Source organism: Mytilus galloprovincialis, chromosome 4, assembly GCF_965363235.1.
Source record: "Mytilus galloprovincialis chromosome 4, xbMytGall1.hap1.1, whole genome shotgun sequence".
NCBI classification, from domain to species: domain Eukaryota; kingdom Metazoa; phylum Mollusca; class Bivalvia; order Mytilida; family Mytilidae; genus Mytilus; species Mytilus galloprovincialis.
Genome location: NC_134841.1, coordinates 19,243,748 through 19,269,071, shown reverse-complemented (window position 1 = coordinate 19,269,071; position 25,324 = coordinate 19,243,748). Strand labels below are relative to the sequence as shown.

The following is a 25,324-nucleotide window of genomic DNA, read 5'->3' as shown; positions in this document are numbered from 1 at the left end:
ACTACTCCTGACAATATTATTATACAGAAATGTTCAGATTCTGTAAAGAAGGAAGTCTTGTAAAAGGTGAGTGAAACAAATGTATTTGCTGATTAAGGGACACTGTATCATACATTACATTTGATGATTATGGAACATTGTATGACACATAACATCTAAGAATTGTAACCATGTGGCTAAGATTTTTATTATTGTTTCAGTTTCGATCAATTTACATCGTATGAATGCAGGCAAAAGATATACATTTTATGGGAGACATTCTTCACAAACACAGAAAAAGGTAAAGTTTGTATATTATTGATTGTTTTGTTGTCAATTATTTCACTTAATGTTCAAATATGGGTTGTATTTTGAGCATTTGATATAGGAGGGGCCTGATTGGTGGGTCTCATCACGATTCACAAGTTGATTTTTAGTCAATCACGATTCACAGAAAATATATTAAAAAAAAAGAAATCTGACGAAAAACGGATCAAGATAGCGAAATTGCGCTGATCATGAAGAACGAAAATAACCCATCAGGCCCCTCATATAGCTATAACAGTATACTATCTATAAATTATGTGACCGTTTAGAGCTATTTCAGGCTTTTATTGTGCCATAGGAATTGCCATGAGAACTGAATAGTATAAATTTTATCTGTGAAACATAAAAATGTTGTGACTCGAAGATTCATCAAATAATGCAATGTGAATAAAGTGATTCATTTAAACATAAATTATGTTGGTTAACAACTACAAATTGGATGGAAATATTGATATAATGAATATGAAATGTATCAGGTGTTCTAATATGACATTCTTCTTTCGCTTTGAAAACAAAGCCATGTTCTAATTACAATATAACATGGGCTGCACGTGAATCACACCAGCAAATGAAATGGACATTTTTGTTGGTGTTCCTCACTAGGAAAGAAGATAAAAGTAAGTTTAAATACTTGATTTTCTATAACGTTTTGGTTCATCAAATCAAAATAGCTGTCTTATAAGAATGTTTTATAGGTCTGCTTCTTAGGTATAACCTAGACTACCAATGAGGGTCTCATACAGTCAGACTTGATTGTCAGCCATGTTTATTATGTTTCTTCTTGATTTTAGTTGCACAATCCCTGAAGGAAAACCAGGATAAGAGTGAGTGTTGTACCATCCTGCAATGGTTTCTTATTCTAACTAAAAATAAGAGTGAAATATTCCTTGCTACACCTCAGCATCAAGGAGATGAAACTCCAGTTCTATCACAAGTCAGGACTGATTCAGAGGAAGAGAAAATATCGTTTGGTAAGTAAAAATGTACTATTTTAAAATGTTTCATAAGATAAATTTTAGAAGATGTCAAAAAGTGCTTCAAAACATGGGTTGCACTAGATGTATTTGATGAGTAGTTAGTCTGTTGAAGTGTTACTCATGTTTTGTTTATGATTATAAGGCCGTGTTCCCATTGACCTAAACTCGGTGTTGTGTAAGTGTAACTCACACGTAAACTAAACAAAATTACGTTCCCATTGATAAAACTCAATGTTTACATGTAGTGTAAATCATGTTTTGTCTACATGCATTTGATACTCGATGTAGGCCTTGTGTAGATTCAGTGTACATAAAACTAGGCATTTAAAACATTAGTTTCACCGTGCATATTTAAAGAAGAAACGACTTTTGAATAAAATTGATATTTATAGCAATTATTATAATAAAAGTTCTTTACAGAAATATTTGTCTAAACTTGATATATTTATTTGTTTTGTTTAGAAATAAAACTTAACGTAGCTTTATTAAGCCCTTATCAAGACTCAAAGCAGCATCATTGCCGAACACATAATTCATTTGAAAATTAAGGTATTTCCGAATAAACTTGACTTACACAGAAATATTTGCCACTGGTCTTTACTCAAACAACGTTCACTCATAAATGCATTACTTAAAAAGTGTGAGGTAAATGTACTGTTTGTGCAGTATCTCGGATCCGTGAAATTACACTTAAAAAGTAAAAAAAAAAAAACAACATTTAACACTATAATGTGTGGGGAAACTCTTGATTCAGAATATTTTTTTATCATCTATAGAACCAGAATTGTTTTCTTTATCCAATTGGGGTTTGGAATATTTCCATCCCCCCTATTCAGAGTCAAATGGTCGTTCCCTTACTGCTAGAAAAGTTGTCCGAAAACTTTTCATTCGATTCTACGTAATGGAACATTTAAATGACATAGAGTTTACAAGTGTGAACAAATCTTATGTACAGGTAATTAAACAAGGTGTATAGATGTGAACAAATTTAATGTGAAACCAATGGCCAGTACGTTAAACTAATTGTAAACAAGTTTACTGTACATGGAGTTTGGTGTGAACACGGCCTAAGTGATTCAAGCATAAAAAACTAATGTTATAGAATCTTACACTACAATAAAAGTAAAAGACTTTGTTAAAGAAATCAATAAGACAGCAACCCCACACAAGAATTAAATAAAGAACACACCCAGAGGTCACAATTCAATCTCAAATGAAGTTACCAGACAGGTTGTGAATAAAGAGACTGTTGAAGATCTACTCTCACCAACTTATATTTTAAAAGCTGCTTAACATAAAATATTAAAAAAATATATCTAGTACATGTATTTCAATTTCTTAGATTTTCTGAAAACTATGTCTAAATAAACTGCACATTTTCTAAAGATCTTATTGAATGCATCATCATAACAGGATATATTGTTTCTATACTAAGGATTTTCATTTTATTTTTTATTTTAGAGTTTTCCAAATGGTTTATGTGTACATTGATTGGTTTCCTGAGTGAGGTAGAATTTGAGGCTACATATCAGAACTTATGTATTGACATTATAAAACAGCTGTTCCTTATTTTGAAATGGAGAAACGGTTACTACTACTGCACCATGTTAACAGAAATCGTACACATAATTGCAGGTAAAAGTCATCTTAGGTTCAGTATGAAAAAGAAAGCTTCATTTTTCTGTCTTAGTGTTTCTGATATCAAAATATTGTAGATTAGAAATTTATAGTTATGGCTGAAATAGTAAATTAAAAAAAATAAAGTAGCTAGTTAATTTATATTAAACACTATATTTCACAGATGTTAATGAGAATTACAGGCTAGTGCAATAAAATGAATGGTCAGATTTCTTTTTTTCAATGTCCTTTTTTCAGAATTAAAAACAAGGTATAAATTTCTTGTAAAAGAGATGACCCAAAAAGAAATGTGTATAGTGCAGAAAAGTACCGGTATGTCTTATATTTTAGATTTGGTTAAAGCTAACGATAGATTGTACGAGAGTAACAACCATTACAGCGTAGACTTGAAAAGATTTGTTGTTGACTTACAAACAGTGAATTCAAGTCTTGTACCACCTGATAAGGTAATGAATTTATATATTGAATCATGTAATGAAGTGTTATCAATGCTGCATGTGTAAAGTTATTATGGTCTCCAGATGTATAAGATCTGTTGAATTAAAAAATCAGTTTATATCAAACTCAAAAAGTGATGAGGTGTATTTGTTTTGATAAATTTGTCAAAAATTTGTGTAAAATTGTTGTAAATTAGGTTGTTTGGTTTCACAACTTTTATGTCTATGCCTCTTATAGCTGACTATACTTATACTGTATGTTTTTTTCCAATTTTTTGTTCAGCAATTAGGAGATGAACTATTGTACATTTTTTTCAGAGAGAAGAGGGTATACCACAAACTATTAAAAGCCAAGTGACATTAACAATTAATAGTATAAAGATTTGTGAATGTCTTCAGCTAAATGCAGTGTGAGTATTAATCAAATTTCAATTTTCATATTATAATTGCAGATCAATTTTAAATGTTTTGTGAAGTGCTCAATTTTTATGCCCCACCTACGATAGTAGAGGGGCATTATGTTTTCTGGTCTGTGCCTCCATTTGTTTGTTTGTCCGTTAGTTCGTCCGTGCGTCCGTTCGTCCCGCTTCAGGTTAAAGATTTTGGTCAAGGTAGTTTTTGATGAAGTTGAAGTCCAATCAATTTGAAACTTAGTTCACATGTTTCCCATGATATGATCCTTCTAATTTTAATGTCAAATTAAAGTTTTGACCCCAATTTCATGGTCCACTCAACAAAGAAAAAGATAGTGCCAAGCTCAAGTTAAAGTTTTTGGTCAAGGTAGTTTTTGATGAAGTTGAAGCCCAATTAACTTCAAACTTAGTACACATGTTCCCTATGATATGATCTTTCTAATTTTATTGCCAAATTAAAGTATCGACCCCAATTTCACGGTTCACTGAACAAAGAAAAAGATCGTGTGAAGCTCAGTTTAAAATTTTGGTTAAAGTTTTTGGTGAAAGAAGACTGAAGGCCAATGGTGCCGACTTTAAAATCTTTGAATTCTCCGTATGCCGCATTCGTTTCTGTGTATTACAATTTCATAACAACTTCTGATTCCTGACACCGATTATTACACATGATTAAGCATCTGAATCATTTAATTTGTAAATTAGGATTGAAAAACAATCACTATCGTAAATATGTACCCTTTTATCATGTTTATTTAAGTAAATTATTAGATTTCATCTCATCTACATGAACGTTATTTGTTTACTTGTAACCGGATGATTTTACTGTAGATATTTGAAGTAAGCATGCATGAATTTGGTATCTGGACAACTCGCCCTGTTTACATGTTCACCCTTGAAGTTACGAATTTGCAGACAAGAAGATTTTGTTTTTAATAAATAGAAAGGATCTATTTCTCATTAAATTGTTGTCTTTATTCATGTTTTCCTTTGTCATGTGAATTAGATGCCTTTCTACTTCAAATGGTTTGAATCTATTAATAAAATTGTTCAAGACTCAGTTGACAAGAGCAGTAAGTTGCTGTTGGGAGAATTTTGATTAAACTCTAAATGCTGATAGAAGAAGAAATATAATCTAAACTGAATGTACCTACTTTTGAATAATTTATTGCAATATAATTTAAATCCTTTTTGACGAGAGAAATCTGACTTTTGTCAGAAATATATGTTTCCCATGTGCAAAGGTAATCATGTGTGGCGGCAATATTGGTTTGTTTACAAATATGTGAAGAAGCCTCTAGAACCATGACCTAAACATAAATAGTCTTCCGAAAACGTAAACTTTATGCAATACTATTTTATCAATCATGTTTATTTTGATAAATTTAAATTTGATTATATAAAGAAATAAAATTATAACAATTACGATTTTAGATTAGAGATTCTACACAGACATGCTTTGATCTATTTATAGCCAAATTAGGTTACCTGTGTGAAAATGTAAATAATGGTCTAAATGGATATTAATTTGTTTACTAAACAAGTAAAGACAAACTATGGATGGAAGATAATAATTCACATAAATATTTCAGGACATTTGATTTTGATTTAGTTTAATAAATATAGGATTTAAAAACTGCAAGTGCAAACAAACTCTTCTTCTTCTTTTTTTTTTGCTTAAAACTTTACACACTTCTTTGTTATATTAATCTAAACATCTGTATACTTTTTGGTGATGATTCAAATTTTTTTTCTTCAGTTATTTAGTATTTTATTAAAAAGGGGGAGGTTTTTTTTACATGTCGCGCCGTATCTCAAAAACAATTTATGATTATTGCTTAAAACTTTACACACTTCTTTGTTATATTAATCTAAAACTCTGTATACTTTTTGGTTTTGATTCAAAATTTTATTTTAGTGATATTTAGTTTTTTTGAAGGAAAAAAGAGGGGGTTTCATATGTCCCTCCGTATCTCAAAAACAATAAATGGAACAAAGCAGCCTGGGTTAGTGGGGCTGCTTTTATGGTAATTCAAATTACTTTTTATTCACCTTCTTCCACCTCAGAGCTATCAGCTCTATGATGAAGTTGAAGTCCAATCAAGTTGAAACTTGGTACACATGTTTCCTATGATATGATCTTTCCAATTTTCATGCCAAATTAAAGTATTGACCCAAATTTCACAGTCTACTGAACATGTAAAATGATAGTGCGAGTGGGGCATCCGTGTACTATGGACACATTCTTGTTTATATTCACTTACTTTATATGTAATATAAAACTTTAGATATGCTAATGTATCGCCCATGGAAAAACTAAGCGCTATTTGGAGGTATTGCGTAAAAGTCTTGTTTTAATTTATTTGATTTTATCTTTAAATGTCTACTTTCATTGTAGGAAGATTTTGCAGTTAGCTTCAGATGATGTCACCCATGTGATTGCTAAGAGTACATGTCATGTAGCATGGGGCTCTATGTGTTGTCATGTGGAAATGGGAGATCTTGTCATGAAAAAGGTTATTTATCCATTTTAAATTTTAAGTTTGCTAAGTTAAACTTAGGTTTTGTTTTTGTGTGTCAGTGGTTGTGATTTCAGTGGCTTCATCAATTGTTAAAATTTGTGATTTTGTTACACATGTACAGGGGAGACAAATCTTTGTGTTAACACTTTTTATAAACTTTTGATAAAATAAATTCCTAAGAAGATGTGCTGAATTTTGGTTTTTGATTTTATTCAACTAAAAAATTTAATACTATTTAATGTAGTGAATTGCCTAAGATTGTATGTTTTATCTTTATTATGCAGTTGGAAACCCGGTTGAAATAGAACAAAAGAATCAAAGCTCTTTGTTAGAGAAGGCGATAAATTTGTACTGTATTGTTTACTATAGTGACAAAAATTTTAAAAGTTAATAGAAACAAACAAAATTACAATTTTCTTCTCAATTACAAGGTGTTTTATTTTAAAAACACAATTTGCATAAGTTTTCAATTTATCTAGTACATAGTTAAGCAGAACAATTAGATTTCAAGTCGACGACATGGGTATCTTTCAAGTTGGATGAAGAAAATGCATAACCTCCGATTTAAAAAAACAAATTACCATGGACAGAAACATATCAATCTATTAGTTCAATAATTTTCGTGTCTGCCCTTCCATTATGTGACTCAAGAAAAAATTCCAAAAAATGGGTAACAATTGTATCGAAAAAGAGAAAATTGAGTGCACCTTTTTATGCTAGGGCGTGTTTTAGTTGAATATTTTGTCTTGATATCGTACAAAAAGTAAGACTATTTCATACATTGTCTCGCTTCAGATTCCATTATTTTTATATATCAAAGCTACAGATTATCTTTATAACACAAAAAAATAACAGTACTAAAAGATGAAATATATGGGTCAAGTGAAATACCTATCTAAAGTCACAAAAACAGAGAAGGTGTGTTCGAATATCTATTTTTTTACTGAAAGTACTTGACGACAATCTTTCAAGTTGGATGATGAAAATGCATATCTTTGAAAAAATATGATTTTTTTGTGTGTGAAAACTAGGGTTTATAGTCTTTATACACTAAAAATCTAGTCTGCCCTTCCAGGAAATTTTTAATAAGAATTTTTTTAAATGTTTATGAATTTTCGAAAATTCCACCTGACAACCGATCATACAATAGTTTTAAGTTGAATCAATGCAGACAAGATCATTAACTGATGCTCATTAGCTAGTTGATACATTTGTCTTTTAAAATACAACTGACATATAAGGATTGCAATGGTGCAATGTGGATAAATTTATCGGTTTCCATGAGCAAAATTGGTAGCGCGTCATCCCTACAATGGCTTCCATTTCTACGATTGTGAAAATGAACTGGCGTTATGGGGAGATAATTCTGACGAAGTAGAATCCTGACTGTATGTGTCAAAATAAAAAAGAAAATATATGTTAATATTTGAAACTTTTAATTGTAATCTTGGTCTAAAAAGTAACTAAAAATTTCAGTCTTAGCATATTTGTTAACCATTTTTTGCTGTATATTTCAGGAATCATTGACTGTATTGGATCGTCTATTGATACATTCTGGATTACCTACCCTTGATATAACTAAATATTTCCTGTCATGTGTCACAGCACTGATAGAACTTCTATGTTCAGGCTGTGAAGGTGGAAACAAAAGGTAAAACTGTATTGTATTATTAGCATGTCAAGTAGCACATTACCTTCTTCTTAGAAATGAAAATAGAGATTATGACCTACATTGAATTAAAAAAAAAATCTAACCATAATGTACACTTTTAGTCAGCAGTTGAATATTATCTTAAAGTATACAGTTGCTTCCATTTTCAAGGCCAGATTTGTTAACCATGCTTTCTATATTATATACATCTTTGACCTTCTAGATTAAATATCTGAGTGTCTGATAAAAAGAAAATGTTACATTTCAATAGCAAGTCATGTCTAATAGAAAGCAACATATTAAAGTTAATCCTACAGTATATTTTTCATTTTGGATAGACCTTTTATACACTAGCTTGTAAAGTTACAGTGAGAACATTAACATTGATTATATTTTGTAGTGAGATAATAGACCTGGAAGAGAAGACAAGTCAGGTTATAGACAACTTAATCAAAGCCAACCAGAAAGAACTCAACCAGAACCACCTGTCAATATCTCAGATACAACACATGTTACAGCAGATGACTGTTGTCATAGTAACATATCAGATGAAAAAACTAGCTACAACCAATATGAAAAATTCTGTAATGAAGTTGATAGTTCACTGTATTAATAGGTTAAATAGTTCACAGCTTCAAGGAACAGTTTTGAAACCAGTAATGGAGTCCTTGACAACAGCTTTGATCAAAATTTTAGGAACTTCAGATAATTGCCAGGTAAGGAAAAAAATGCCTTATAATTTTTAATGTTTTTTTTCAAGTAATATTTGACAAAGTGGAAATCAACTAACCAGGTCTCATAGTTAAATAAAAATTTAACAATGGGGTAAAACACCTATATTGACTTTTGCTTTTGCCCTTACTCTCCCTATTTACAATTTAAAAATTTTTGAGGTTTGTATAATTACAATGAAATTTAATGATTCCCAATAGATCTTCAAAACATAAATAAAGCAGACCAATGTTCGATCCTTGTAAGCAATAATTTTATTTGGGGTTTGAATTTCTATCAGACCCCTCTTGCCATCAAAAATGGTAACAGATAGTATAAACAAACATTTTTAGTTTAAATTTTCATTGTTGTAAATATCTGTTCTAATCATTTAAAGAAGTAATAATGTAAATAGAGAATAATACATGGCAAAATCTGTATCATATGTCGTATCATCCCCAGACATCAATATCAGGGCCTTTATATATATATATATTTCAACAGAAGAGTATTATATTATATGAACTGTTTTCTGATCCATAGCACTGGGTTACCTTCAGTTCTACTTTTGTCTTGTTTCAAAGGCCTTAAAAGAACTGCTCAATTACTTATCCGAAGCACCTGGGTTACCTTACAATTCGCGTGCTGTTGTTTTAAAAATATTTTGTTTATTATTGTATTTATTTGTGTGTTTTGTAATTTTTATAGTTACATTTAGTGCGCCAAAAAATATGAAAACTTGACGTTCGTGACGTCACATACAATATGAAAACTTGACGTTCGTGACGTCACATACCAAACAATGACGTCATTTAAAAAATTGACCTATTTTGAGGAAATTTTTTCTTAAGCAAAACAAAAACCAAAACTGACTTTATGTAAAAAAAAAATAAAAAAATTAGGGGTGTGATAAAGGGTAGGGTATGATAAAGGGTATGCGATAAAGGGTGCGCATCAAAGTTGCGCGATATGGATTAAAAAGCAGGCTATTTATCAAATATGCAAAACTACTGTATTTAATACTAAACATATGAAAACTTGACGTTCGTGACGTCACATACAATATGAAAACTTGACGTTCGTGACGTCACATATACAATATGAAAACTTGACGTTCGTGACATCACATACCAAACAATGACGTCATTTAAAAAATTGACCTATTTTGAGGAAATTTTTTCTTAAGCAAAAAAAAAAACCAAAACTGACTTTATGTAAAAAAAAATAAATAAAAAAATTAGGGGTGTGATAAAGGGTATGCGATAAAGGGTGCGCATCAAAGTTGCGCGATATGGATTAAAAAGCAGGCTATTTATCAAATATGCAAAACTACTCTATTTACTACTAAACATATGATAAATATATATAATACTTCACAGTACCTTGTTGCTCCACTAGTTAAGTTAGTTCTTATTGAGATGGGAACAGTCAATGCTAAAATAGAATCTACTCCAGAACAGGAAACCAGTGCTACACAAGGATCCTGTAAACTAGCTTTATCACAGTTCAAAAGAAAAAGGTGAGCAAATGAAATTATTCTTATTTTAAATTGTAATGGCAGGTGAAATTATTGTATAGTAAAAGTAAAAAGATAAAAAAAAAAACGAAAATGTCTTTAAAGCACCTTTCATATTTAAACACAGCAGTCATTTTGTAGACTCATTCTTCAATGATTGAACCACTATGACCTACATTAATTAGGTTAATTTTTATCAATTCATTGTGAAATATAAGGCCATGATATTTCAGTATGTTTTTTTTTGTTGAACATTGTTGTTCATCAAAAACATTTGCCACTGTGACCTTTATTTTTTGCTAAAATGAGTTTGGACAAGTCTTTTGTTAGTGCATATTTATTCGATACTGGGCGTTGTACAGGAATTCCATTTCAACGCTCAAGTTCTCACAGAATTGAACAAATTCTATGACTAACAGACTTTGTAGTATTTGTTATTTTGATACAATTGTTTAAATATTATTTTTTTTAATAGGAAATTAGACATGGATGAAAAGCCAAAAAGGAGGAAAGTGCCCAAAACATTGAGGTTACTACGTCAAAATATACAGAATCAAATTGATCAACTTGATAAAAATCTTAATCAGGTAGTGTTATATTTTCAGAAAGGTTACCTTAATAAAAAGAAAGATGTGCTTTAAATACCAATGAAATAACTGTCTGAGTGTAAAAGATGAGGATGCAACATTTAAGTTTTCACATGACTAAAAATTCTTTTTATTATTATACCCCCGCTTTGAAAAAAAGGGGGGTATACTGTTTTACCTCTGTCTGTCCTTCCGTCAGTCCGTCAGTCCCATGAATATTTTTCGTCACTTTTTTGTCAGGAACTACACTACCAGGATTTCTGAAATTTGGTTTCAGGCTTGATATAAGTCAGCTATACCGTGTGATGCGTTTTCAGATTCATCACTCGACAACTTCCTGTTTACCGAACACTTGTATCATTTTTACACCTGATAGCCAAGTTGAAAATTTTTTCGTCACATTTTTCTCCGGAACTACACTACCAGGATTTCTGAAATTTGGTTTCAGGCTTGATATAAGTCAGCTATACCGTGTGATGCGTTTTCAGATTCATCACTCGACAACTTCCTGTTTACCGAACACTTGTATCATTTTTACACCTGAGGCCTAAATTAAAATATTGTTTGTTTGCCCTTTTCCGACCCTATTTTTTGAAACAGGGTAGGTAGGTAGGTAAAATATTTTATTTTTTTCCCCAAAAAAATAACTTGGCTCGGTACATTTTTTGTCATGGGTAGGCAGGTAGGTATAATATTTTATTTTATAGATACAAAATCTGCATGATATCATTTTTGTCTGTATTTGCTTTTGTTTTAAGTATGATTTTAATGATCTTTTAAATTTAATTTACATAAGTATTAAAGTTTCTGGGACTATTAGTATAACAGTCCGAGGAAGTTATGGAAAACAAATATGTAGAATGTGAAGTTAATTCATATGCACTACTATTTTGTTTTCAAATATCAAAATATAGAGCTGTGCAGCATATTTTCAACGTTTTTTTTATGACTGGAACTTTGAAGAGTTTTAACTTGAACTGATATTCAGTACTACATACATGTACCTTGTACGCTTAACTCGAACGAAAGGTTTGTGTAAAAACTGTACAATGTGAAATCTATCGCATGTTTTATTCCGACATTCTACCAATTTTATAAAAATTCGAACTTAGATTATCAGAGATGATATATCTGTGAAAAAAAAGAATATATGACTAGAATATAAAGCCACTGCACTGCAGTGCATTTCCCACCATCATCGCCATGCAACCAGTTAAAAGAGCTAAAACTAATCATTTTTCTTACTTTACTTAATAGAGTGGGGTGCTAATTTTCGCCAGGGACATAATTTCGCCGTTTTATGATTTTGAGGTGTAAAAACTTCAATGGATGGGTGAAAAGGAAGAAATATGCCGTTAAATTATATTATAATAACAAATATGATAATTTTTTAAACTTAGATAGAATTTCGGCACTTACAGCAAAGGACCGAAAAACAGACAACGATTTTCGGCCAATTTCCTGAATGAAAAAATGGTTTCAAAGATGTAATTCTTATTAATTGATTGACTGATTGCCCTAAATTTCAGTTCTTTAAACTTTTGAAATTTCTGCTATTCATTTATAAAGAAATTGATCTGATAAATATTGTTTAAAGCTGCAGTTATTTGGTTTTAAATAGATGTGTAAAAACGGCGAATATGTGTCCCCCTTGGACAAAACATCAGGAACTTTCAATTAGCCTTTAATCTAACTTTTCAGATGATTTCTTTTCAAAGAAATAGATTTTGAAGCTAAGAATATTTTTTTTTATGTATAAAAAAATCAGTAGACTTCAAAAGCATACAAATCTGAACATAAACTGCAGAAAACAAGGAAAGTTATGGCGAAAATGCTTAACGAAAATGAGCACCCCACTCTACAACCCTAGAGACTGTGTATTAAATTTTCGTGTGTCCAGGTGTTATCAATAAAAATTTAAAAGATTTGAAACTCAATTGTCACGTATTTTACATCGCATTTATAAATTGTCTGTCAGGAAAACTTGGCGATTTTACTGCCAATTATTCTCCAATTTACAGGACTTCCATTCATGTAAGATATAGATAAAATGTCGAAGATGGTCGAAGGCAGCGTTAACATAATCATCCTGATCTACGGATCACCAAAGGCCATCCCTACATCACTGTACATAGGATACAATGTCCGTTAACAAAATATTTTGTACACACGTTGATAATTTTGTATCGGACGAACTTTTTTTAATGAACTACTTTCAACATCGACTTCAATCAAATGCTTTGAATCTCTAAATGCAAGTGTCCATGCCAAACGCTCACGTGATACCAAACGTACTTAACCTTAAACGTGGAAGATAAAACCCGAGGATTCCGGTAAAAAAAGTTTTGAGCGGGAAATACAAATATAAGATTTTCGGTAGGAACGGAAAAAATAATAAAATAAAATATTGCTGGTAAATAGAAATAAAAGATTTTCAGTCGGAACAAATTAATAGGGTCGGTCGGTAAAGGGCAAACAAACAATATTTTAATTTAAGCCTGATAGCCAAGTTGAAAATTTTTTCGTCACATTTTTCTCCGGAACTACACTACCAGGATTTCTGAAATTTGGTTTCGGGCTTGATATAAGTCAGCTATCCTGTGTGATGCCTTTTCAGATTCATCCCTCAATGAACACTTGCATATTTTTACACTATAAATATTATCCACTTGCGGCGGGGGTATCATCAGTGAGCAGTAGCTCGCAGTTTCTCTTGTTTTTTTCTCCTATGAATTAGTTTGATTAAAAAATTTCATGAGTTGAGGCAAAAAAAAAAGAGTTTGTTTTCAAATGAAATTAACAACATTCTTTTAGTTAGATAAAAAGTCAGCACTGTAGTTGTTATCTGAGTACAATTGTAACAAGTACTTCACCATTGTACAGGAATTCACATTAGTACTCTTCATGTTTAGACTATTGATGATTGTTTATTTTCTGTTGTATAGGAGTTAGCCATACCATTATTAGAAGGAATACAAGTTGGATTGGAGACTGTATTAACATGTTATAATCTGTGTGTATGTCAAGATAAAACAAAGACAGATTTCAGGTATATCTTATTTTCTGTTATTATAAGTCCCCTTTAACAACCCTTATGTTTATGGCTGCCTGTGATATGCATTCTTTTTATAAGTTTGTTAAACAGAGATCAAATTAGAGTTAAAAGATTTAGGCAATGGCTATGAGACCCTTATGTTTATGGCTGCCTGTGATATGCATTCTTTTTATAAGTTTGTTAAACAGAGATCAAATTAGAGTTAAAAGATTTAGGCAATGGCTATGAGCAAACAATGAGCTCAAAGACCATGCACATAAAATGATTTCTGAATTAATGTGTTGGTATAGTAAATGGTATTAACATTATGTTTAGGTATTGACATTATGTTTAGTTAAGAGAATAGTGTACAGATTGACTATGGATTGCAAAAAAAATGTGTTATGATTATTATTTTTAGTTACCAAGTAACAGAGGATATGCAGTCAATTGATTGGTGGATACAACAAAAAATGCTTCAACAATTAAATGAGGGATGTATACAGTCCATAGTAGTTAAATGTAACCAATGGCAACAGTCAGCAGTTACTTCCTGCTTGCTCAACATCCTTGCTATTTGTTCAAATTTTCTAAGACTAAAAGGTTTGTTAAATAATTTTATGCCCCTGCCGTAACGGAGAGGGCATTAAGTATTTCCTTTGAAAAATTGATAAATCTGTCGTTTCAGTTCTCGAATTTTAGTTTGCATCAACCAAATGTAATGAATCTTATACACAATGCTTTTAATCACCTTACAGTTTTAACTATTTGAATCCTGCATCTGTATATATGTTAAAGTTGACTCATTCATATTTACAAGCGGGGCATCTGTGAACCATAGACTCATTCTCAATTAATTTTTTTCTGTAAAATTAACATGCATTTATAACATAAAAAGGTTAACATCTGCTTTTAACTTTTAGGTATCATGTTAAACTTTCATTGTAGGAAAAATTATTAAGGCGCATTTAATCCTGCAGTATTACGTAAAATGATCTATGGTATGAGGTTATGGTTAATACATCAAAACAATTGTATGCATTAAAATGAAATACAGATACAAGGAAAATATTAAAAATCATGAATCTCAACTAAGAAAGCCTTTTTTGTGTGCCTCCCTTCAATTCAAACATTACAAAAAAGTTTATGATTTGTAAGGAAGTATTGTTATGAGAAATAAGATTCAGTGATTAATTAAACTTAACATCATAGCATTTTGTTTCAGACACATGTGATCTTGTTACAGAAATGTTACAGAATTTTCTATGGATCCTATCTTTGCCATGGTTACCTGTAAGTTTTAAAAATTTTCCTGTCCCATTGTACAAATTATTCACATTGTTATGTTTTCTTGATAAAAAATAAAATGTTAAAAATATTTTTAAAATTTAAAAAAAAAGTTACTTCTTAATAGACCACTTTCGAGTTCATCTGTCACCGTAAAAAACTCGTCAATTATGCGCATCTTTATGACGTCATTTACCAGATAGCAGGGATTGCCTGTATCCTTGCACTATTTATGTTCATCAAGCGTCTTAGTGATCGTCATTGTGCAGGATAAACTAGAAATAATGGTTGTTCTGTAGGTACTTAATGACAATTGGGCCATTTAAAAAAAAATGAAGCTTTTTACTTTTTGTGGTATATTTTTAAATTAGTTAAGTTAAGAATTATAACACAGGTGTTATAAAATGCAGGATAGTCAGGGCTAGCTGCATGCCAAGTTTCATGAAGATATCTCAAACCACTGCAGAGAAATGTTTTAAAAACAGGCCATTTTTGTCAGGAGTGTGACGCTTTTAGCGTGACATTTAAAAAAATAGAAATTTTCAAAGTAGAATTGAAAAAGGTGGATCGTTTTTATGCTATACTGAAATATTTCTGGTAGTTGCTACATTATTAGTCTTAAATATTTTTGTAATTTTGTCCAATATAATTTTAAGATAAGTAATCACTGACCTTTATTGTGAAGGTATGTACAAAAAATAAAGTTTTTCAAAAAATGACACTTTTAAAACTAAAGCTTCCTTGTAACCATGTTTTAAAGTCCAATAATGCCAGTATGGGAAATAAGTTTGTATTGGTATATTAGCACTATAATTAAGTGTATGTTGGTGCTCTAAATCACACATTTTATTGTTTTAATGGACACCGAAGAGAGGCACCCAAAAATGTCAGGAGTGTGACAACTGTCTTTAAACATCTACCAAAGAATACATAGGACTTAAATATTTTCTTCTTCTTTATTTTTCAGAAGTGGCTATTCCAAAGAGAAGAAAAAAAATTATTACAACTGTGATATGTTTATATCATAGATGTGGGAGTGCATTATATATGTCAGGAGTGTGACACTTTTTTTAAAGCGTTTTCTGTCAATTCATAATTTCACAAGGACAAGTTCAACAAGTTTCTTTGTGTTAGAAATGTTAAAACCAAGTTATATTCCTATCATTTACCTCTTAAAAGTGTAATCTATCATGATTGTTTTGACACAATAAGTTTTAATTGGTCATTTTTCTATTTTTTGTGCACAGTAATGCAAATTTATCAAAGGAAATAAGTGTGTACAACTATAATATTATAAAGGAAAGTGAGGAAATGAATTTTGTACAAAATAGAACAATTATTTTGATTTAAAATGGTATATTTAAAGATGTTTCAATGATTAACCATTTAGATGTAATTCGTCACAGTCCTGACATGAATTTAACGATTTAAGAAAAATATTAAGATCAGCTTTATTTTTAGGACAGATATTTGAAAGACAGCTAGTAAAATAAAGAAACTTTTGGTAAATCTTCCATTCCTTAAAACATCCACTATACTTGCTGACATAAGCCAGGCAAAATTCTCTAGAAGAAATGATTCAAAGAAAGAGACTTGGAAAGAGAGAACCCCCAAATACTGGCTGAATCTGAAATTAAAAAATGATCAGAGGAAGTTGGACAATCTTAAACAAAATGAAAAACTACAAAACCAAGCTAACAAAAAAAGGCTTAAAGAAAGAAAACTTTGAATTCCAAATTTGATAAACAATATAAAGAAAAACAAAGGCAGTGGCAGAGAAACAGTAGAAAAAAAGGAAGAAAGATAAAAAAGAAGTTGGGTTGAATATATATATAGAATCGAACAAAAACAGCTCAGATTCAAATGAGAACAGATCTGTGACTGTGTCAGATTCCAGATCTACAGTGAGAAAACCTGCACAACACACAAGAAAACAACTGCCACAAAACAAAATTGCTTGGACGAGTACTATGAAACACATCATTAAAAATGCTACACCCAGAAGAAAGGGCCTTCTCGAAGAGATCATTTATAAGCATTTTTGTTTTGTGGCAATTGTTTTCTTGTGTGTTGTGCAGGTTTTCTCACTGTAGATCTGGAATCTGACACAGTCACAGATCTGTTCTCATTTGAATTTTTGAGCTGTTTTTGTTCGATTCTAAGTCCTTATTCAACCCAACTTCTTTTTTATCAATCTTCCTTTTTTTCTACTGTTTCTCTGCCACTGCCTTTGTTTTTCTTTATATTGTTTATCAAATTTGGGATTCAAAGTTCTTCTTTCTTTAAGCCTTTTTTTGTTAGCTTGGTTTTATAAGTTTTTATTTTAAGATGTTCCAACTTCCTCTGATCATTTTTTAATTTCAGATTCAGCCAGTATTTGCGGGGTCCTCTCTTTCGAAGTCTCTTTCTTTGAATCATTTCTTCTAGAAAATTTTGCCCTGCTAATTTCAGCAAATCTAGTAGATGTTTTAAGGAATGGAAGTTTTACCAAGAGTTTCTTCATTTTACTAGCTGTCTTTCAATTATCTGTCCTAAAAATAAAGCTAATTTTCATATTTTTCTTAAATTGTTAAATTCATGTCAGGAGTGTGACGAATTACATCTAAATGGTTAATCCTTGAAACTTCTTTAAATATTCCATTTTAAATCAAAATGATTGTTCTTTTTTGCACAAAATTCATTTCCTCACTTTCCTATATGATATTATAGTTGTACACACTTATTTCCTTTGATAAATTTGCATTACTGTGCACAAAAAATAAAAAAAATTACAAATTAAAACTCATTGTGCCAAAACAATCATGATAAATAACACATTTAAGAGGTACATGATAGGAATATAACTTGGTTTCAACATTTCTAACACAGAGAAACTTGTGGGACTTGTCCTTGTGAAATTATGAATTGACAGAAAATGTCTTAAAAAAAGTGTCACACTCCTGACATATATAATGCACTCCCACATTTATGATATAAACATATCACAGTTGTAATAATTTTTTTTCTTCTCTTTGGAATAGTCACTTCTGAAAAATAAAGAAGAAGAAAATATTTAAGTCCTATGTATTCTTTGGTAGATGTTTAAAGACAGTTGTCACACTCCTGACATTTTTGGGTGCCTTTCTGTGTATTTTTTTAAAATGGCCCTAAAAAGAAAGTCCTGTTCTATGGCAAAAGATGTCAGTAATTGAAATCAATGATATAGCAATGTGTTAAGTGAATTTTTGTGCAAGTTTAAAGCATTTTTCAATCTTTGTAACATATGTCAGGAGTGTGACAAAATACTGAAAATAGACGGCTTTTTCTACATACAATTACATAAAAACGGTACAATGAAATGACATTTTTATTTTTCCAAATGATCACAAAAACTCAGGGCTTTCAAAGTTTACTATTTTAACTGAAATATATTAAGATTCTTTTTATTGGCAAAAACTTCAATCACTAGTTATGTCACCCGATCGACAATGTCGGGTGACATATTGCTTTTCCTCTGTTTCTTTTTCTGTATTATTATGTCACCCGATCGACAATGTCGGGTGACATATTGCTTTTCCTCTGTTTCTTTTTCTGTATTATTATTATTTTTCTTCCACCTATTTTGTCCGGCAGTTTTCTCGGAGCCAATGGAACCAATCTTAATGATAGTTAACTATAATGAGGAACACAAAATTCCGGGTTGCAGTAGGTCTTAAGACCATAAAAATGGCTGCCGTTACCATGGAAACGGAACAATTGTGAAAAATTTTGGTTTTTGGTTTTAATGAAATTTTTAGAGTTGCTTTAACTTAGAATCATTATATTTTGATACAATGTAGGTGCCGGGCATATACTGGTTTTGGATGATTTTGGCAATCATTGGAACTATCATTTTGCCATGGAAACTACACCAAAAATTTCCAAAATATCAAAATGCTCCAAATTTAATAAAACTCCACAGTAACGATGAGCAACATTGGTAGATGTGCAATTTGGCGTTTGAATTTCAAAAATGTCTGCCGTTACCATGGAAACAAGTCAAAAATGGTGAAAAAGCTTCAAAAACCTTAAAGTGGCATTTACTTTCTTAAAATGGTAGGTCAAATCCATTGAAACTTTGATGGTATGTTTCCTCCCATGTACCAATGCTGTATCTGCCATTAGAAATTTGGAATGGTATCTGTTACCATAGAAACCAGCCAAAATGTCAAAAATTTCAAAAATTTCAAAATTGATGAAACTTACTATATTTGTTGACTGTCAAGTCTACATGAGACTTTTGAAGTTGGAATTTCCAAAATGGCCACCGTTGCCATGGAAACTGCAGAAATGTCAAATATTTTCAAAATGCTCCAAACTTAATGAAACTTAATATTATTGTTAACTGGCATGTATAGATGAGACTTTTGACTTTGGAATTTTCAAAATGGCTGCCGTTGCCATGGAAACAGAAGAAATGTGAAACTTTTGAAAAATGCTCAAAATGTACTGAAAATTTACAGAAAGATATATCGCAATGCGTTGATCTGCATTCACTGTTAAATTGTTTTCAAATGGCTGCCGCGTAGTGGCAATAGGGGAAGGGTGACATCCGCTATTGCTTGCAATGGCAATTCTAGTTATTATTATTTTTTGTAAATTAAGCTATTCAATTTGATTGTTATTATATGATTTAGCAGAAAAGATGGAAATTTTGGTTTTAAAATTTTTCTTATTCTATTGACTTTCATTTGGAAAAGGTTTGAGCGATGTTTTCTTGACTGTTTTATTACCAAACTTGTTTATAAGTAGTATGGTTTCTGTTCAAATGTTTTGAGATGTATGTTATTAAATTTTAAGATTATTCAATGTGTCTGTTTCGTTCTGCTTGAAACTTTGGAATTATAAAATTTAAAGTATCGGTAATAGGGTAAGACAAAAAGAAATGAAAACTAGAATTGCCATTGCAAGCAATAGCGGATGTCACCCTTCCCCTATTGCCACTACGCGGCAGCCATTTGAAAACAATTTAACAGTGAATGCAGATCAACGCATTGCGATATATCTTTCTGTAAATTTTCAGTACATTTTGAGCATTTTTCAAAAGTTTCACATTTCTTCTGTTTCCATGGCAACGGCAGCCATTTTGAAAATTCCAAAGTCAAAAGTCTCATCTATACATGCCAGTTAACAATAATATTAAGTTTCATTAAGTTTGGAGCATTTTGAAAATATTTGACATTTCTGCAGTTTCCATGGCAACGGTGGCCATTTTGGAAATTCCAACTTCAAAAGTCTCATGTAGACTTGACAGTCAACAAATATAGTAAGTTTCATCAATTTTGAAATTTTTGAAATTTTTGACATTTTGGCTGGTTTCTATGGTAACAGATACCATTCCAAATTTCTAATGGCAGATACAGCATTGGTACATGGGAGGAAACATACCATCAAAGTTTCAATGGATTTGACCTACCATTTTAAGAAAGTAAATGCCACTTTAAGGTTTTTGAAGCTTTTTCACCATTTTTGACTTGTTTCCATGGTAACGGCAGACATTTTTGAAATTCAAACGCCAAATTGCACATCTACCAATGTTGCTCATCGTTACTGTGGAGTTTTATTAAATTTGGAGCATTTTGATATTTTGGAAATTTTTGGTGTAGTTTCCATGGCAAAATGATAGTTCCAATGATTGCCAAAATCATCCAAAACCAGTATATGCCCGGCACCTACATTGTATCAAAATATAATGATTCTAAGTTAAAGCAACTCCAAAAATTTCATTAAAACCAAAAACCAAAATTTTTCACAATTGTTCCGTTTCCATGGTAACGGCAGCCATTTTTATGGTCTTAAGACCTACTGCAACCCGGAATTTTGTGTTCCTCATTATAGTTAACTATCATTAAGATTGGTTCCATTGGCTCCGAGAAAACTGCCGGACAAAATAGGTGGAAGAAAAATAATAATAATACAGAAAAAGAAACAGAGGAAAAGCAATATGTCACCCGACATTGTCGATCGGGTGACATAAATATTGAGTTTGAAATTGGACCCCCTATGTCACACTTTTGCTTCATTTTTTGTAAAAATGGCCCAATTCCCTAATGACAGCAATGTTGATTGTTAATTTTGAGAATTCAATTTGCCGTATAATTCGTACAATATAGAATTATAATTTTTCAACCACTCGCTCAACATTGGAATGGAAGTGATGGCGCCCCTAAACGCACAATTGACGTTCACTAAAACCAGAGTTTTTGACAGAAATGCATCGAACTCGAAAGTTGTCTAATGTTTGCAAATTAAAAACTTATTCGAATCATACAATGATTTTTAGGAGACTTACTGTTTTTAGATCTGAATGTGTGTCTGTCTATTTGTTTGTTTGTCTGTTCTGTATCTGGTTAAATGTTTGATTTAAGGTAGTTAACCATACAGTGGTAGTCACATCAACTTGAAACCTAGTTCACATACTTGTTATGATGTGAACTTCTTAGAATATTTGCTGAATTAGAGTTCCTGTCAATATAAGTGGTTCACTAAACATCAAAATGTGATTACAATCTTGTCTTGGTGCCCTATGTATATTATTGATTAAAATTTAGATCTAAGAAATAACCTAAAATAAAAGATCCTTTGTTTGTGCACACACTTTAAATGGTAATGACAAAAATGGCTTAAAATGGGTTTAGTTTAACTCATTTTTGTAGACAATTTAGTAACAAAATTAGCCTACAATTGTATTTACAAACTATGAGAGATGTTATTTTTATAGATACTGAAATTTTGAAAATATTTGTTTCAGAATGATCCCTCTTGGTATGACTTAAAACCAGACCATGCTAAGGAAATAGCTAATGTAGCAAGGAACTTATCAGACAAAATAGGTATGAAAGTGTTGAGGAAAGTTTTATTTTGATTTGATAAAAAAATATTAGGTAGGAATGAAGGATATGACAAAAACATTGTGCAATCATTGTAATGCCATGAAGGGAAAATCTAAATTTTAAAGAATATTAAAAAATTGAGTGCTTCTTTTTGTTAATTTTTAGCTCACCTGGCCCGAAGGGCCAAGTGAGCTTTTCTCATCACTTGGCGTCCGGCGTCCGTCGTCGTCCGGCGTCGTCCGTCGTCGTTAACTTTTACAAAAATCTTCTCCTCTGAAACTACTGGGCCAAATTTAACCAAACTTGGCCACAATCATCATTGGAGTATCTAGTTTAAAAAATGTGTTCGGTTACCCGGCCAACCAACCAAGATGGCCGCCATGGCTAAAAATAGAACATAGGGGTCAAATGCAGTTTTTGGCTTATAACTCTGAAACCGAAGCATTTAGAGCAAATCTGACATGGGATTAAATTGTTTATCAAGTCAAAATCTATCTGCCTTGAAATTTTCAGACGAATCGGACAACCGGTTGTTGGGTTGCTGCCCCTGAATTTGGCAATTTTAAGGAAATTTTGCCGTTATATGGTTATTATCTTGAATATTATTATAGATAGAGATAAACTGTAAGCAGCAATAATGTTCAGCAAAGTAAAATTTACAAATAAGTTAACATGACCGAAATGGTCAGTTGACCCCTTTAGGAGTTATTGCCCTTTATAGTCAATTTTTAACCATTTTTCGTAAATCTTAGTAATCTTTTACAAAAATCTTCTCTCCTGAAACTACTGGGCCAAATTAATCCAAACTTGGCCACAATCATCTTTGGGGTATTTAGTTTAAAAAATGTGTCCGTTGACCCGGCCTTCCAACCAAGATGGCTGCCATGGCTAAAAATAGAACATAGGGGTAAAATGCAGTTTTTGGCTTATAACTCAAACACCAAAGCATTAAGAGCAAATCTGACATGGGTAAAATTGTTTATCAGGTCAAGATCTATCTGCCCTGAAATTTTCAGATGAATCGGACAACCCGTTGTTAGGTTGCTGCCCCTAAATTGGTAATTTTAAGGGAATTTTACTGTTTTGGGTTATTATCTTGAATATTATTATAGATAGACATAAACTTCAAACAGCAATAATGTTCAGCAAAGTAAAATTTACAAATAAGTTAACATGACCGAAATGGTCAGTTGACCCCTTTAGGAGTTATTGCCCTTTATAGTCAATTTTTAACCATTTTTCGTAAATCTTAGTAATCTTTTACAAAAATCTTCTCTCCTGAAACTACTGGGCCAAATTAATCCAAACTTGGCCACAATCATCTTTGGGGTATTTAGTTTAAAAAATGTGTCCGTTGACCCGGCCATCCAACCAAGATGGCTGCCATGCCTAAAAATAGAACATGGGGGTAAAATGCAGTTTTTGGCTTATAACTCAAACACCAAAGCATTAAGAGCAAATCTGACATGGGTAAAATTGTTTATCAGGTCAAGATCTATCTGCCCTGAAATTTTCAGATGAATCGGACAACCTGTTGTTAGGTTGCTGCCCCTAAATTGGTAATTTTAAGGGAATTTTACTGTTTTGGGTTATTATCTTGAATATTATTATAGATAGACATAAACTTTAAACAGCAATAATGTACAGCAAAGTAAGATTTACAAATAAGTCAACATGACTGAAATGGTCAATTGACCCCCTAAGGAGTTATTGTCCTTTATAGTCAATTTTTAACAATTTTTATAAAATTTGTAAATTTTTACTAACATTTTCCACTGAAACTACTGGGCAAAGTTCATTATAGATAGAGATAACTGTAAGCAGCAAGAATGTTCAGTAAAGTAAGACGTACAAACACATCACCATCACCAAATCACAATTTTGTCATGAATCCATCTGCTTCCTTTGTTTAATATTCACATAGACCAAGGTGAGCGACACAGGCTCTTTAGAGCCTCTAGTTTGGGGTGTAAAAGCATTTACCAAAGTACATTTTGAATGAAGCTCGGAAGCCCTTCATTCATAAATGTATGCACGATCAATGCTTTTACAACCCTTTGAAATTACTAAAAGAAGCATTCAATACTTATAATTTTTTCCCGCTATGATCATGAAAGCACGATTCCTATCAAGTATTTCCTATTTTTTTTGTATTTTATTGTAAAAGCTTGTGCCATTATGAATGTTACAATTCATTTTGAAACGAGATTTCTGTTACCCAATCAGAATAACATATTATAATGAAACATACATCTAATGTAATTATTGATATTTGAAAAAAATAAAATAAAAAAAATTTACAGCTGCAATAGAATTTAAAAATAATTTTATAAAGATACTAATGAAGAAAACTGTTAGCTGATTATTTTGGGTATTGCATCTAAATATTTAGCAGAATACTGATCTTAATCATTGATTGGTGTTTACATTGCAATAGAACTTCTGTCAAAAGTTTATAGTCAGGATCTAAAAAAAAGAGTGGTTTTTAGCTGATCCTGGTATAATATACTTCTTTACTGGATATGCCACCATTCGCAATTTATCAATAAACAAATTGACAATGTGTTATAGGTTTCTGATCACTCTTATTCTGCATTTTGGTAAAAAAACAACTAGTGATTACAAAAAAAAGAGAGAAAAAAGTATGAAACACAACAAGGTCACTCTACATTTTTTGTGGCTTATTATTAAGCATTAGTTGAACCATTTTACATATTTAGCTCCAGTTTTCAGCAGCTTGTTATATACATATATATATATATATGTAAATATACTTTTATCTTTATAGAAATGTCAGTGAAATGCAGATTACTTGAAGGATTAGCATTGTTTCCCAAAGACATGTCACCTAAATGGAGGGTTCACGTCTTCAAGCAGGCATTTGTAAGTTTGTTAGTATCAAAAATTTTTTCATCAGAGAGCCGTGGTGTAGTGGTTATTGCATTAGACTACTAACACAAAGGTTCCTGGTTCGATTCCCGTCTAGGATGAAAATTTCAGGAACAGAATTTTTCGGTTCTCCCTTGACACCATTTGCGAGTATGGTCTCGAGGAAACAATGATAGTCCGTTGGAAGGGGACGATAAATGGCTGTCCCGTGTTAAGAGAGAGACATATCTCTTGCACGTTAAAGACACCCTTGTAGATTTCGAAAAAGAGCAGGCTAATGCCGCCACAAGGCAGCACTCGCACCCACAAAGTGGAAAGGGATTAATATAAGTTGCAAAACTTGTTTCCCAATCCACTATAAATAAATATGTTTAAACTAAAGTTTTTTTTTTGAACACCATTTTATTGCAGATGTGTCAATTAATATCCCTAGATAGGTCATTACACTTTTTAAAATGAAATATTATCTCTTTTATGTATATAATAACCATTAAATAGATATCAAAAT

At 31.4% G+C, this 25,324-nt stretch overlaps 1 protein-coding gene across 2 annotated transcripts in view; it reads left to right on the top strand.

Moving 5' to 3' along the window:
- Positions 1–25,324, top strand: part of LOC143071555 (serine/threonine-protein kinase ATR-like) — an 85,905-nt gene that overhangs the window by 7,827 nt on the left and 52,754 nt on the right. Inside the window, exons 3-17 of one of the 2 annotated variants that reach the window (XM_076245927.1) lie at positions 201–280; positions 1,098–1,277; positions 2,745–2,918; positions 3,252–3,367; positions 3,677–3,768; positions 6,167–6,284; positions 7,808–7,941; positions 8,342–8,657; positions 10,032–10,171; positions 10,644–10,755; positions 13,701–13,804; positions 14,211–14,392; positions 15,015–15,082; positions 21,846–21,927; positions 24,716–24,810. In XM_076245927.1, the coding sequence (XP_076102042.1) occupies positions 201–280; positions 1,098–1,277; positions 2,745–2,918; positions 3,252–3,367; positions 3,677–3,768; positions 6,167–6,284; positions 7,808–7,941; positions 8,342–8,657; positions 10,032–10,171; positions 10,644–10,755; positions 13,701–13,804; positions 14,211–14,392; positions 15,015–15,082; positions 21,846–21,927; positions 24,716–24,810 (1,993 nt within the window). The remainder of the gene's footprint in view (positions 1–200; positions 281–1,097; positions 1,278–2,744; positions 2,919–3,251; positions 3,368–3,676; positions 3,769–6,166; positions 6,285–7,807; positions 7,942–8,341; positions 8,658–10,031; positions 10,172–10,643; positions 10,756–13,700; positions 13,805–14,210; positions 14,393–15,014; positions 15,083–21,845; positions 21,928–24,715; positions 24,811–25,324) is intronic. The other variant, XM_076245926.1, reaches the window with a different exon arrangement.